The sequence below is a fragment of the Sitophilus oryzae genome, unplaced genomic scaffold (genome assembly GCF_002938485.1).
Source record: "Sitophilus oryzae breed Bouriz unplaced genomic scaffold, Soryzae_2.0 scaffold_165_pilon_pilon, whole genome shotgun sequence".
NCBI classification, from domain to species: Eukaryota; Metazoa; Arthropoda; class Insecta; order Coleoptera; family Curculionidae; genus Sitophilus; species Sitophilus oryzae.
This window is the reverse complement of record NW_022146347.1, coordinates 528362-541422: the sequence shown is the minus strand read 5'-3', so window position 1 is coordinate 541422 and position 13061 is coordinate 528362. Positions and strand designations below refer to the sequence as shown.

The window sequence follows — 13061 nt, the reverse complement described above, 5'->3', positions numbered from 1 at the left end:
ATGGGGGTAATTACCTTTCTTTTAAAAAAAAATATAAATATGTTAAAATATTCGGCTTGATTACAATGTTGGTTGGTGTTATTAAAATACCCTTGTTTATACCAAGGGCTGGCAAATGTTAGTCTTGAGTCGATATTTCTGTATGTAAGAGTGCAATGCGTTTATAATGTATTGAACAAAGATAGAACAGTAAACACGTTGCCAAACGTATGAAATAAACCGAGAAACTGTGCACATTGCTAAGAGACGTGGAAGGGGATAAGCATATTCGTCGCGGAAGACCCAATCAGTAATCAGAACCATATCAGTACTTAAAATTTTAGGAAGGAGTGTACAACTTAACAAGTATAGCTAGAGACGTGAGAAATATAAAATAATAGACGCCCCTCGATGCGCAGTGGACAGCCCACAAATTTGCTTTAATCAGATTTTTCGTAGCGTAACTGCATCTCTCTTCCGCCAAATGCGTTCTCTCTCTATCGTGTGCGCGACCGTGCTATCCCCAAGTCTCTTCCTATATTTGCCAAACTGTACATCATGCGTTCAGCTTCACGGTTTAATTACGTCTCGTGATACTTTATTTGTTTATTTACAAACGAGTCGTTGTAATTTTCCCTATAGCTTGTAAATTTTTAAGTGCAAGTTAGAAACACTTGCACTGTTGGTAAAAATAAGAATTAATTTGGTGTTCGACAGCGGTCGCGCTATTAGAATTCTGAATTCAAAAATCCATATCTCAAAATCCATTCGAAATAATTGATTGTAGTTTTTCTCAAAAACTTTCTTAATATTTCTGCTATTTTTTCTTTGCAAATAGTATGTGAAAATCTTATTATTATTGATTAATGTTTTTTTTTTAATTTTGATTTAAAAAAAAACAAGCAGAAGGACTGACAAAAGATGGACCACCAATAACACAAAATTTCATCTTTCGTTACTTATATACTTATCCATTTTGCTATATCAATCACAGTAATTCCCGGTGGGTTATCCCTTTTGCAGACTATTATTTTAATTTTAGTAGATTAATCTTATAGTACTTTTATATTTTTTAGGTTGCTGCTTGGGGTTCAATTATAAAAGACAGCCAAACACTGCAAATTGTTTACGGATGTCACGCTTTACTGCTCATAGGTCATATCTGGCTGATGGACGAATCTCCTAGATGGCTGTGGGCGAATGGTCGAACCAAGGAGTCCATCGATATCATAAAGAAAGCCTTAAAAATGAACAACAGTCCCGTAAACTTAAATTCTACCGACTTCGTGGCTAAAAGCCCAACGAAAACCAGAAAGGAAGTTGAAGATGCCGGAATGATGGATCTGTTCAAAACGCCTCGATTAAGAAAAATGACTCTGAACGTGTGTTTAGCATGGTTCGCTAATTCTTTAGTATATTACGGACTGTCCTTAAGCACGGGCAGTCTTAAAGGCAATCCTTACCTTATTTTGTTCATCATGGGATCGATAGAGCTCCCGAGCTACGTCGTAACAGTTTACGTTATGGACAGACTAGGTCGTAGATCTGTTATAGCATTCAACATGATCCTCGGAGGACTGTGTTGCATCATAGCCGCAAATCTAGCGATGGGTAGCTTGGTAGCGACTGGATTTGTCTGCGCTGGAAAATTTCTGATCGCCAGTTCTTTCGCTGTCACTTACAATTACTCAGCCGAACTTTTCCCAACTGTTATTCGAAATTCTGCAATGGGAATTGGATCAATGTGCGCGAGAACCTCTGGAGCTCTAACACCACTCATTATTCTTTTTGATTCCTTTGACCCAACATTGCCGTCGACAATTTTCGCAGTAATCTCTTTAATCTCCGGATTTTTAGTCATGTTCTTGCCCGAAACGTTGAATAAAGTCATGCCTCAAACTATAGAAGACGGAGAAAACTTTGGAATAGGCGACACTTGCTTTACAACTTGTCTAGGAAAAGGACTAGCAGACAGCGATGAAGAGTCACCTAAAATAATAAGTGAACAGCTTCAACCTTTGAAGTCTTAACGTGGAACGTATTCCATTTTATACATGTTACGAAATACGTAAAAGAATCAATTTGATTATATCTGTAAATCGTACAAAAATTCGTTGGAAGCATTTTTATTGTGGTAAACTATCATATTCTGTGATACTTTTATTGATATACTTGTACGAGTATAGGTAATAGACTAATTTTTGATTAAGAAAGACTATTTTCTTAATAATTTTTCATGCTATTGCATAGATATATTTATCTTATTTTTAGATAATTGTAATTCTATTTGTATATAGGTAAATGTCCGAAAGAATAAAGAATATTGAAAGATTTCGTAGTTTATTAATCATTCCTTATAAAGAGGGTGCAGCTAAGAAAAAATATATGTGTATAGTGTTCATAAACATTTTTTCTGTGATTTACTATTACCTATAATAATTATTCTCGCTAGTGACTTATGACGCGCAGTATTATGTAATTTCTTACTTTGATGATAACCGGAATGCATACTCCTAAGGAAAAAATCATCATATAGCTTTGGCAGCCCCGGATCTAAGGGGGGGTAAACCGGGGCACCTGCCCCGGGCGCCAGTGTCAGAGGGCGAATATGATATGGTTGAAAATCAAAAAAAAATTGCTCCACAAAACGCTCCGTTACGTTCTTCTATCAAGTATTCATTTAATTTTAAAACGCCCAGTTAGTTTTTGAACACATTCTAAAGTTTCATTCAGAACCTCGCAATTAGTGGAATAAATTAGCGGTTTCAATTATTACATTTTATACTTTTTAGTTTACGATCATCCACAATGTTTAAAAAACACAATTAAAATTAATAGAATATCTCTTCTAATATATTCTAACCACAATTTATCTTGACGGATACTAATCCAAGGCCAAAATGACATTTCCCGCAAAATTTGAAGTACAAAAGAAAAGTCAAACGTGGAAAAGTCAAACGTTTGTTTACTTTTTCTACTACATAATTGAAAATTACTACCACTAATTTAGACGTTCTGAATGCTTACATTGAAATTAAAGGAACAAACTGCTACGCCAATTGAAACCACTAATTCGGAGGTTCTGAAAGAAGCTTAAGGGCTCATTCTGTCCGGTTTACGAAACATGCCTATCTACATATATCTAGACATTTGCAGAGATATTTGTAAGTTTTTTTAAATTAACTTATTGCAAACGCTGGAGAGAGGGGGCGCTACTATCAATTTTTTACCCCGGTTCAAAAAAATTGTAGATCCGGGGCTGAGCTTTGGTTATCATTGCAGAAAACGATTCATCAAATGTATCAAATTTGGTTACTTTTAACATAAAAATAAGATGACACGACTTATAGAAGAAACTAATTAATTCAAAAAATATATTTTTCTTTATGTTTACATTACTTTACATACAATACCGTACAAGTTAATTAAGTACCAATATTCTGTATGATCGAAAAAAAACGGCGTCAGTTGGCTTGGAAATGAACATCGATGACATTTTCCATATAATTTTAGATATAAAATTACAGTGATCTTCATTTCATAGCGATGGCTGACGCCGTTTTTTTCGATCATATTGTATTAATTCAAAGTCTCTGAGCAAAAAAAAACAATGTATAGTTCATATCATATAAACAGTTAGTCACATGATTAAGATTGACTGGCACAGCGTTGCCCACTTTTACATATTTTCTTTTAATCAAAATATTTTAGGAAAAAAAAAATAATTATTAATATATAAACAGTTATTATTTACATCAACAAAACTCACTTCCTTAACAGCACTTAAAGGACCATTTCTACCGCTTTTCCGTTAAAAATATTCGAATAATGTTGCGATGAGCCTTTTACGGCTATTAAGCTATCTTGTACAATTCGGACTAAAAGAGGTTCTAAAAAGAACAACGTTCGACTGCAAGGTCTGCTATTAAAAAAATTTAAGCTTAAAATATCACACAATTCATTTAAACCAAAAATAAGTAATACAAAACTAAAGTGTCAAAACGAATGACAATGTCAGGAAATAAATAAATAAATGTGGCAACTTGACATTTTTTACAGCAGAGCTTCCAGTTAGACAGCACAGCGCCGCATATGTTTATGGTTGGCAACAATGAATTTAAAGATCGCGTCTTCGATTACCTAGCTAAAAGTTTAATTGGTATTGAATATATGCATATGCATATAAACTATATACAGATTACCGCCTATCCTTGCAATGTGTAGGAGTTGAAGCCAAGTTAGAGACAACTAGATAACTGGTCCATATATATTTCACATGAGTTCGTCTATTAGACTATTAGACAGACACTGGCGCAATAGCGCAACTCCAAAATTCCGAATATCGATTAGCTCTTACTCTGGGCAGAGTAAGTGGATCGACGAGTAGCGATAGAAACCGTCGGCTCTTTTGATGTAGTGGGACCAAATTTTCTTTCTCTCTTTTGACGTGTTTGACAGATAGACTACGTATTTAACTGCTCAACTTATGAAGTGGTCCTAGAAACATGTTATACACAGCTCATAATTTGAAGTGGAATTAATTATAAAGTTTTATACATATTTTTTTTTGTTTCGTTTAATCCCTATTTCTAAATTTGAATGTACAGTACGTCTGTCTGTTCCGTAGCTACGGGGTATCCGTGAGAGGGGAAACGATATTCTCTCGATGTTTTTCGTAAAAAATTAGACGACGCGTCCCATCAATAAAAATTCGACTAATTTGCAAGTAGCCAATAAAATGAGTGGGCAGAGCGATTTGCGGTGACGTACTCGTCAAGTCGACGTATCAAATATATTGTTGTTTATTTAATTGTTTTTTGTCCGCATTCCTTTCATAGACACAGATCCAGCAGACGTACAGTATAAAATATCTTACAGCTAATAAATAATTAAAAAAATGATTCGTTGCTTGAGGCATACTTGAAAATATGAGTATATAGAGATATTTGATAAATGGCAACAGTAGCAACTTCGCTTCTTCATATGACAGATCGCCCACTTATTTCGGGCAGCCGCGGGCTAGCCGCAAAGAAAATTGAAAACCGGACTGTCGCTACTCGTCGATTTACTTACTCTGCTCTGGGGATTAGCCAATTGTCGAACGGGTGCGCAAACAAAAGCCGTACGAAGTTGGACGAAGCCGTACGAATGAACAGCTGGTGTTAGCGTCTAGTCTGTGATTGGTCTAGTTATCCGATCGATAACTCAAAATCCAGGCTTGCGTACTACGCTTGAGCAGGGCTAACTGAGCGACTTATGCAAATTCCTTCAGAGGATTTATATACCCATTTCACCGGCTCGGCTTCACATAATGCACTTTGGGGTCAATATGGTTACTTTACAAATATATAAATATATGTAATGCAACGTCAACCATAGAGCAAACTTCCACTCTCCAGGTAAATTCAAATTGTCAATTTGTCAATAAAATAGAAGGAGCCACTGAAAGAAAATCCATTTCCAGTTGCTTTAATAAACTATATTAAATTTAATATATTACAAAATACTTACAAACTAAATAAAATAAATAGAACAAACAATAATTTAAACATATACATGGACATACAATAACAATAAGAGATACAACAAGAGATAGTTCGATACATCCATTTTGTCCAAAATGCAGATCGTGTAAATCATTAAGCTGGATTTATAAACTCGAGAGTTGAGGTTCAGTTGAGGTTCAGTTGCCGTTCAAAATGTTCAACGCTATGAAATGAACACGCGTATTTATAAAGTCAGTTGGTCGAAAAGTTGGCAGTTCGTTTTACGTTCAGCGGAGTTCAAAGATGGTCAATGTTTATGTCGGCAGTTGCGGGCAGTTGGTGACCGCTGGCGACGTTCGGCGACAGCCAATGAATAAGCGCCTGTCGATCACGTGAAGCACAGTACGCCGTGGTACGCCGATGCATTGGAAAATGATCCTTATTGTTGTTTCATTATTTCTGTTAATGCAATGTTTATATTTTGCGTAATCGTGGATTACTGTGTTTGAACTTTGACAAATACCAAAAGTATTTTTAAATCGAAAGAAAAACGTTCGAAATTTTCACTAATTTCACACTAATTTAAACCCCTACTAATTAAAAAACCAAACCTAACCTACAACCGAAACTGACAGTTTATAAATGCAAAAATATTGAACCTCAACTGCCGCGAACATCCAACTGCAACTGAACCTCAACTGAACGCCAACTTCCGAGTTTATAAATCCAGCTTTACACTTTAAGTTAAACGATTTAAGACATTTTTACAATAAAACTAAAAAAAATTGCTAGCTAGATTTGCATTTTAATAAAATATTATACATACACTTAAGAGGCAAACTATTTTTGAAATTGGTTTCTGTTAAAAAATAATAATTGATCGGTTATATGAAAATACTGTACTCTTCTAGATGATTATACATCATAATTTAACTTTAGCTTCAAATAAAAGGTTTTGAAATTCCTGAGTAAGCTTTATTCTTAGGCCTACAGAAGAATGGATAGTTGAATTAGTCAGTTTTAAATATCTGTATAGCACAAGTACCAAACGATCGAAAAATACGTCATAGTGACCTTCGAGACGACAATCGATATTTGTTGAGTCGTCCTATATATGTTATTTCTTAAAAAAATGACATAAAACTTGTTATATTTAAATGAAAACAGATAAAAAAGTTCAGACCCGCCAAATATTCACATACAAACCCATTCAATAAAAAACATTTAAATTAATTAATGTCTAGAGACTGTTAGTTAAATATTATATTATGTTTTGGACAATTTTTATGTATTTTTTTTACAGGGGAAATTATAATCGAATGTCATTTAAGGATTATGTGACGTGAAGGTTTAATTAAAATATGATCAATTCGTTGTTTTGTATTTAGGTTTATTGTCGATTCTTATTCTGTTGCTAAGGACAGTATGTTTAAAATGTATAATTATATTAAAATATAAATTGGTATTATTGACTTGAAAAAACTAAGTAGTTATTTATCCAAAAATTTTGATTTAATTTAAACAACCAAATATGTATTTGTTTAAACGGATTAACAATTTTTTTTTAAACTTGCATAAAATAATTTTTACAACTATACAAATTTCAAATAAAGTTTAAAATTCTATTTTCTTTCAACTACAATGTGTTTAAGAACTTTATAATATTCTTCAAAACCTCAACATGTGTTTAATTTGCCAAAATAAGTATATGTATGTGATGTATCGTCTAAAAGTTTGAGAGATGAAAGACAGACAAAAATAGTTGAATTTTATTTACAGAATTGTGAAAAGTAAATTTGACTAAAAATGGTCAGGCCGCGCAGTTTGAATTATTTTAGGTTTAGCTCCTGTCGCGTTACTTGCAGCTGAAACAAAAATGAGTGTAATGTTTATACCATGCTGGTCATCCAATTTATGTGGTCTGGATTTTAATGTGTGTGACAGAGAAAAATATAAATGACCGGTTGCCAGACAGAGAGACAAAATAAAAAGCGGCATACAGTGTTGCCGGTTTTTTACGTTTGTAGGAAAATGGGTGTAGAAAAATATAAGCTATTTAAATGCTTTCATGTATACTACTGAAATGATGATAATATATCTAAACTAATTATAATCTATTACAGCTGTAGTAAAATGAGTAACTAATAGTGAAAAATAAAGTTCCAACCCTAGATGCAAGATTTTTCGTAAACGACTACTTGTGCGGTTTGAAATTTTGATACTAAATCCGGCAATACCGCAAAGAAGAAATGTATCGACCCAATTTTTATCTCTTTTTAATACATTTGATTTTCCATTAAGCTGTCTACATCACTATCTTACACGTAGGTATATGTAGGGGGGAAGGGTTCCGATGGGTTGAGGCGGAAAATACGTTAGAAAGTACAAATATTCAGCACTTTTTTCCAGCGATAAAAATAGTTCTATTATTGAGAGATGTGCAGTTACAAAAAATAGTCTGGTTAATCTGAGAGAATGGGTAATATGTCTGGCAGGTGAAAAATTGGATAAAAATTATTGAAACCTCCCTTATTTTCGCAGTCCTAAAAATTTGTCTTGATTAACCAGCTTACTAACTAACTTAACTAGAATTATAACTACAGCTTCAAATATTATCTGGCTAATGTGGAACATCCCGAAAGCCTTGTCAGACTCGGCCAACGCTCGTCAGGCGCGCTAAACACGGCATGTTCAATTATGCAGACATTTGTTGTCATCTTTACATGTTTTTACTTTTCATAATTATTTATGATAAGAAAAGTATTGGTTTGGGTTGGGGGTTTGGTTTAGAGCGAAGTTTGACTATGGCTAAAAACACTTTTCTCAACGGTTTGAGACGTCACGAATCCAAAAAAAACATAGTTTTAGCAAAATATCAGTATGTCCGCCCGTTATCAAAAAACTTCATGCTCCATTAACTTTGTAACAATCAGAGATAAATAGGAAATTGAATTCTTTACAAAATCGATCTCTTCACTGTATTTTGTATCTCCCTTAGTTTTTGAGTTATAGCAAAAAAAAATCTAGCCATGGTGACTTCTCCTAAACTGCTCATCATATGCATGTGTTTGGATCTAGAGCGATTTTTGAAATAAAGAGTAATGTTTCCCAATTTTGTTGTACGTACCATAACATCGTTATCTAAATGGGTTTATTTATGCGTGGGGATGGCGTAGAGCAACTAGCGGTCCGTCTTTTATCGGCAACACCTAGATTATAGCGCTCCATGAAGAAAATATACACAAAACTATTGAAAGAAAATCGTCTCATTGTTTCTTAATTCATGGTAAAGTGTATACTTTTTTTGTATGATAAAATATAGTATCCTCATCATAACGAGTACAAACTGATAACTGCTTTGAATTTTAATTATGTCCTTTTTCTGAATATTGTTGAATTTTTATTATTGTTATATTTTTGTAATTATTACTATATTTTAGTGTTCTAGGATAATATACTCTGTAATGGGATAATATAATCTGTTCTGTGACGTTGCTTTGTAATCGGGAAGATCATTTTGTCGGCAATAAAGTATTTATATTTGTATTTGCTTTAAAAAATATAAACCGTTATTAATTACTGTAATACGTGGCAAAATTAAATCGCGAATCATAGTTATTTACATATGTCGATTTCAACCAAGGAAAAAATGTTATAATCAGAACTCAAGACAGGGAAATTGAACTTACCTAACGCCGTGTGTACCACAATACTTGGCTGACCAGGTGATGGTGGATGTAGTTCGTGGGAACCACCAGGTGTAAGTGTTGCTAAGGCTGCAAGTAGGTCATGATTAATGATAGGCTCTCCCTCTGGACGCGGTTCCCAGTCTACAGGAGGAGATGCCGGTGGAGAAATAAGGAACTAAAAAGATAATGTCTATTTTGACAGGTTCATTTTTGCAATCTGTTAAGAATCAACATCACTAAAATAATATGCTTAAAATAAAAGAACATCTGTCTTATTTAAAAAGCTTCTTGGTTTCTTGCTTGGTTCAGAACACAAAGAGAGAAAGAAAAATAAATATGCCTAGTCTAAGTAAGTTCAAGCGATGCCATACTAGCTGAAAACCTGGTTTTACAAATTGGACGATTTTTTTAGTTATAGCCTTGATTGAAATAATTGGGAAGATACGCAACCTATTCTGACAAACGGATCTGAAACATAGGGCCAACGGTAAGGGGATCGCAATTTTCTAAAATCATGACCGATTTCATTCATAAAATATCCAGGAGCGTGCGGTGTTTTATAAAAATATATCAGGAATTGTTATAATATTTTCCAGTAAAGTTTATAGTATTATTTTACTTTAAATGTATCTACATTTTGATTATTTGTTTGCCAAATATAGTAATATTTGTTAAAAAAAGTAAAGATTTGAAGTTAACGTCTCCTTTTTTGCTGCCAGGGCTAATCTGGACGGGGCCTACTTTGTTTACCCGGAATCCGAACCGCGGTCCTCGGCCATATCATGGTCAATGGCCTACCGACTTGGCAAGTGTCTAAATCGACTCTTACTCACGAGATATCCGATCTCATCCGGCCTCGAACCGTCGTGAATGAGCAGTGTGTGTCAATAGATTTTACACTTTTGCCTTTGGACAACAGCACGATACAGAGTTTCGAACAGGTCACCCGTCCATCCACTAGTATCGCCTTACGTCGCTTAACTTCGGTGTTCTAATGGGAACCTGTGTTTCGACGTAGCTGGGCCGTTGCCTATTTGTAAAAGGCGTGTACTAATTACAACAAGCACAAATCAAGTTAAAGGCATAAAACACATTACAATAACACCACCAATCAGATTGGTCGAATCTGGGATGCCATGATGAATTTTGTCAGCGTTGCCAGCTTACTCGAAACGGACGTTATCTTTAGGAAATAATTTGCCTTTTATAATAGGCAGAATGAAGGAAATCAGTTAATTACATAAATATACATTTCACAATAGTCACTACGTCACGATATTAGCATAATATATATAATTATATATGCTGTAATGAACTAAAATATATTCAATTTATAGGTAATATCGAGCAATTTCGCTTTTTTTGCGCGAATTCCTCTTGGTGTTTTAGATTTGTTTGTCAGATAATAATGGGCGAATTTGTACAAGGCTGATTTAATTTCTCCTTACGTCTCAAGTGCTGTATGGTAGAGACACCAATTGTTCTGCGGTCAACGCATAAAACTTACTTTCTCTAATTCGGCCAGCGAAGGCATATCGAAGACGGTGTGGATCTGAAAGCGACAGTGTTGCCATATTAAAATGTGTAATATCTGTAATACATTTGACGAAAATATCTTTTGATGAAAAATCAGCGTTTATGTATTGAAAATTTGTTTGTGATAAACATGAAATAAACAACAAAAATAAAAATTCTTTTATAAGTACTGAATATGTCCTATGATCGAAAAATGTCGTTTAGTTGGCTTGAAAATGACGATTTACTATAATATTTTACATATGAAATAACACCCATCTACATTTCCAAGCCAACTCTAACGCCGTTCTTTGTTTAATCATATAATATTATATTAAATTGCTTAATGATAGAAAGTCCGTACTGTAGGTACCTACTTTAAATCTACAGATTAATCAGTAGTTCTGGCAACACTGTCCCCGGCAACCACTCACTCTGTCAACTGAAAGTAGAACTATGGTACAGTATTTTTTATGCGCTGGGCAGTAAACGACTAGCAGCGCGCAGCGCGGCGCAGAGCTAAACTAAATCTCGGAATTCTCAGACAGGCTTGAGGGTAACGCCAGCTACATCTCAGACAGATTTTGTACCAAAAAATCGTCCATAAGGTTGCGCATCTTATTTCTTCAATCAACGGTTATAGCTTTTAAGTTCCTGCTTGGATGTATTTGAAATGTGTTGTTGGATTAACAGATGGAATACTTTGCATAGTATTTGTTATTGTTGTACTATTTATGGGGTGATTTATTGTCGGTCTTCCTACTGTTTTGTTTTAAAATTATGTTATGTTTTATTTTGTATAAAAATCATGTGCTGATGATGCTAACATGGTTAGCAAAACAAAAGTAAAGTGTTTTGGTGTATTATAGTGAATTGGTATTTTTTTTTGCTCATTCACATGTAGATAAGAATGACACTTTGTATGTCAAATCAGAAAAATAAAAATCAAAGAAAAAGTGTTTTATTTTAAAAAAGCTAAAATTATTCAATAAATAATGATCTTGGTTATAATGTGTGTTTTACAAAAAATATAGGTTAGACAAAACCTGTGTGTTCATTCATGATATAAAACACAGGTCATTCCATTTGAAACAGTGAAAAAATTGATTACATCTAGTTTTGACTCAAAAACTGTTTTGTTGCAGTTGAAATAGGTATTTTGCAGTAAATTAAGTCTTAAACCTGATGGTCATAAATACTTAAATAAAATGGATACCTGTTTGTATGGGGCTGGTGGTTGCAAAGAACTATTTTTCACTGGTGTCACTGGTTGAGCAAAATAACATGTTATAATTGATTCATTGAACTTATATTGATGCAATTCAACTCTTGCTGTTGCGGCAGCCAAGGGAGTTAAGAAATTAACCCTTAAACGCCTAAAACTTTTTAACCATTGAAATGTAACATCAGGATCGTACCATTTAAAAAGATTTTCTAAATCCCTTTTTTTATCTAAAATATAATTATATTTAATAAGCATAAAATTACTAACAAAATCAATGCATAACGAAATGAAGTCATGAAAAAAATAACAAATGTTTTGTTCAAAAAATGGGTTTTGTCAATAGATGTAGCAGAAATTGTACAAAGCATTAAAATACAAAAAGAAATATTTAAGTTATTTTTTTCTTACCCTCACTATTAAAAACTGAGTCATGAATGTTAGTGACAATTAGGGATGAAGGAAGTCCTTCATATTCATCATCCTCTGAATTCTGATCAGAAGTATCTATTTCCTGTTCGGGTAATAAATTTGGATGTACATTTGGAAGCCCATCTTGAGCATTTATAATAATATCTTCATCATTGATATCATCGTTATTTTCTGCCATAATAACTAAATATAAAAATGTAATTAACTATTATTAACAGCAATTAAACACTAATTGTAGATAACATTGTTTATTTGGAAAAATATTATGAAATATATTAAAACTAGCAAGCACTGTCGACCTACCTTTGAGGCTCCTGTTAAACCGCTAAAATATTCGAATGTAGAAAGAAAGATTTATATATTTCGAAAATAAATAATATTGTACACTATAAAATTAATTTAATCTTAAAAACTAATAGAATTCACTTTTGGCCTTTTCGCCACCGACAACCGATAACTGTCAATTTCAATTTCGTCACCAACGTCACCTTTGAAATATTTTTATTTTGATCCATTGACTAAAATTTTGATCATGGATGGTTATTTTCTTTTATCTATGATCATAATGTATATGATTATTACTGCTACTTTGCTGCTACATTAACTACTCAATATATGGCGAAATGTATCATATAGAATATCGTATACTCTAATTTTATATATGATTTTTGAATCCCATAGAATAAAAATTAATTACGTTATATGCACGATACACGTTATGTTTATATATGTCATGTT

General features: G+C 33.4%; 2 protein-coding genes across 2 annotated transcripts in view; one reads left to right on the top strand and one right to left on the bottom strand.

The window, feature by feature from the left end:
• Nucleotides 1–2310, top strand: part of LOC115880878 (organic cation transporter protein) — a 73752-nt gene extending 71442 nt beyond the window's left edge. Inside the window, exon 5 of the mRNA XM_030898200.1 lies at nucleotides 1056–2310. Coding sequence (XP_030754060.1) covers nucleotides 1056–2009 — 954 coding nt within the window. The 3' untranslated portion in view covers nucleotides 2010–2310. The remainder of the gene's footprint in view (nucleotides 1–1055) is intronic.
• Nucleotides 2311–6063: 3753 nt separating this feature from the next.
• On the bottom strand, nucleotides 6064–12806 carry LOC115880852 (protein sarah). Its single transcript, XM_030898166.1, has 5 exons — nucleotides 12627–12806; nucleotides 12303–12506; nucleotides 11886–12121; nucleotides 9155–9329; nucleotides 6064–7330 (listed from the first exon to the last, which is right to left on the bottom strand). The coding sequence occupies exons 2-5, from the start codon at nucleotides 12499–12501 to the stop codon at nucleotides 7266–7268; spliced, it is 675 nt and encodes a 224-aa protein (XP_030754026.1). The 5' UTR covers nucleotides 12502–12506; nucleotides 12627–12806; the 3' UTR covers nucleotides 6064–7265.
• Between the last annotated feature and the right edge of the window lie 255 nt (nucleotides 12807–13061).

Excerpts from the sequence above, each read along its gene's own strand:
- LOC115880852 (XM_030898166.1), bottom strand. The coding sequence starts at position 12,501 with ATGGCAGAAAATAACGATGATATCAATGATGAAGATATTATTATAAAT. Across the intron at positions 12,122-12,302 it reads CTCAGTTTTTAATAGTGAGG|ATAAAAAAAGGGATTTAGAA; the intron begins GTAAGAAAAAAA and ends ATTATATTTTAG. Across the intron at positions 9,330-11,885 it reads CACCAGCCCCATACAAACAG|TTCCTTATTTCTCCACCGGC; the intron begins GTATCCATTTTA and ends TTATCTTTTTAG.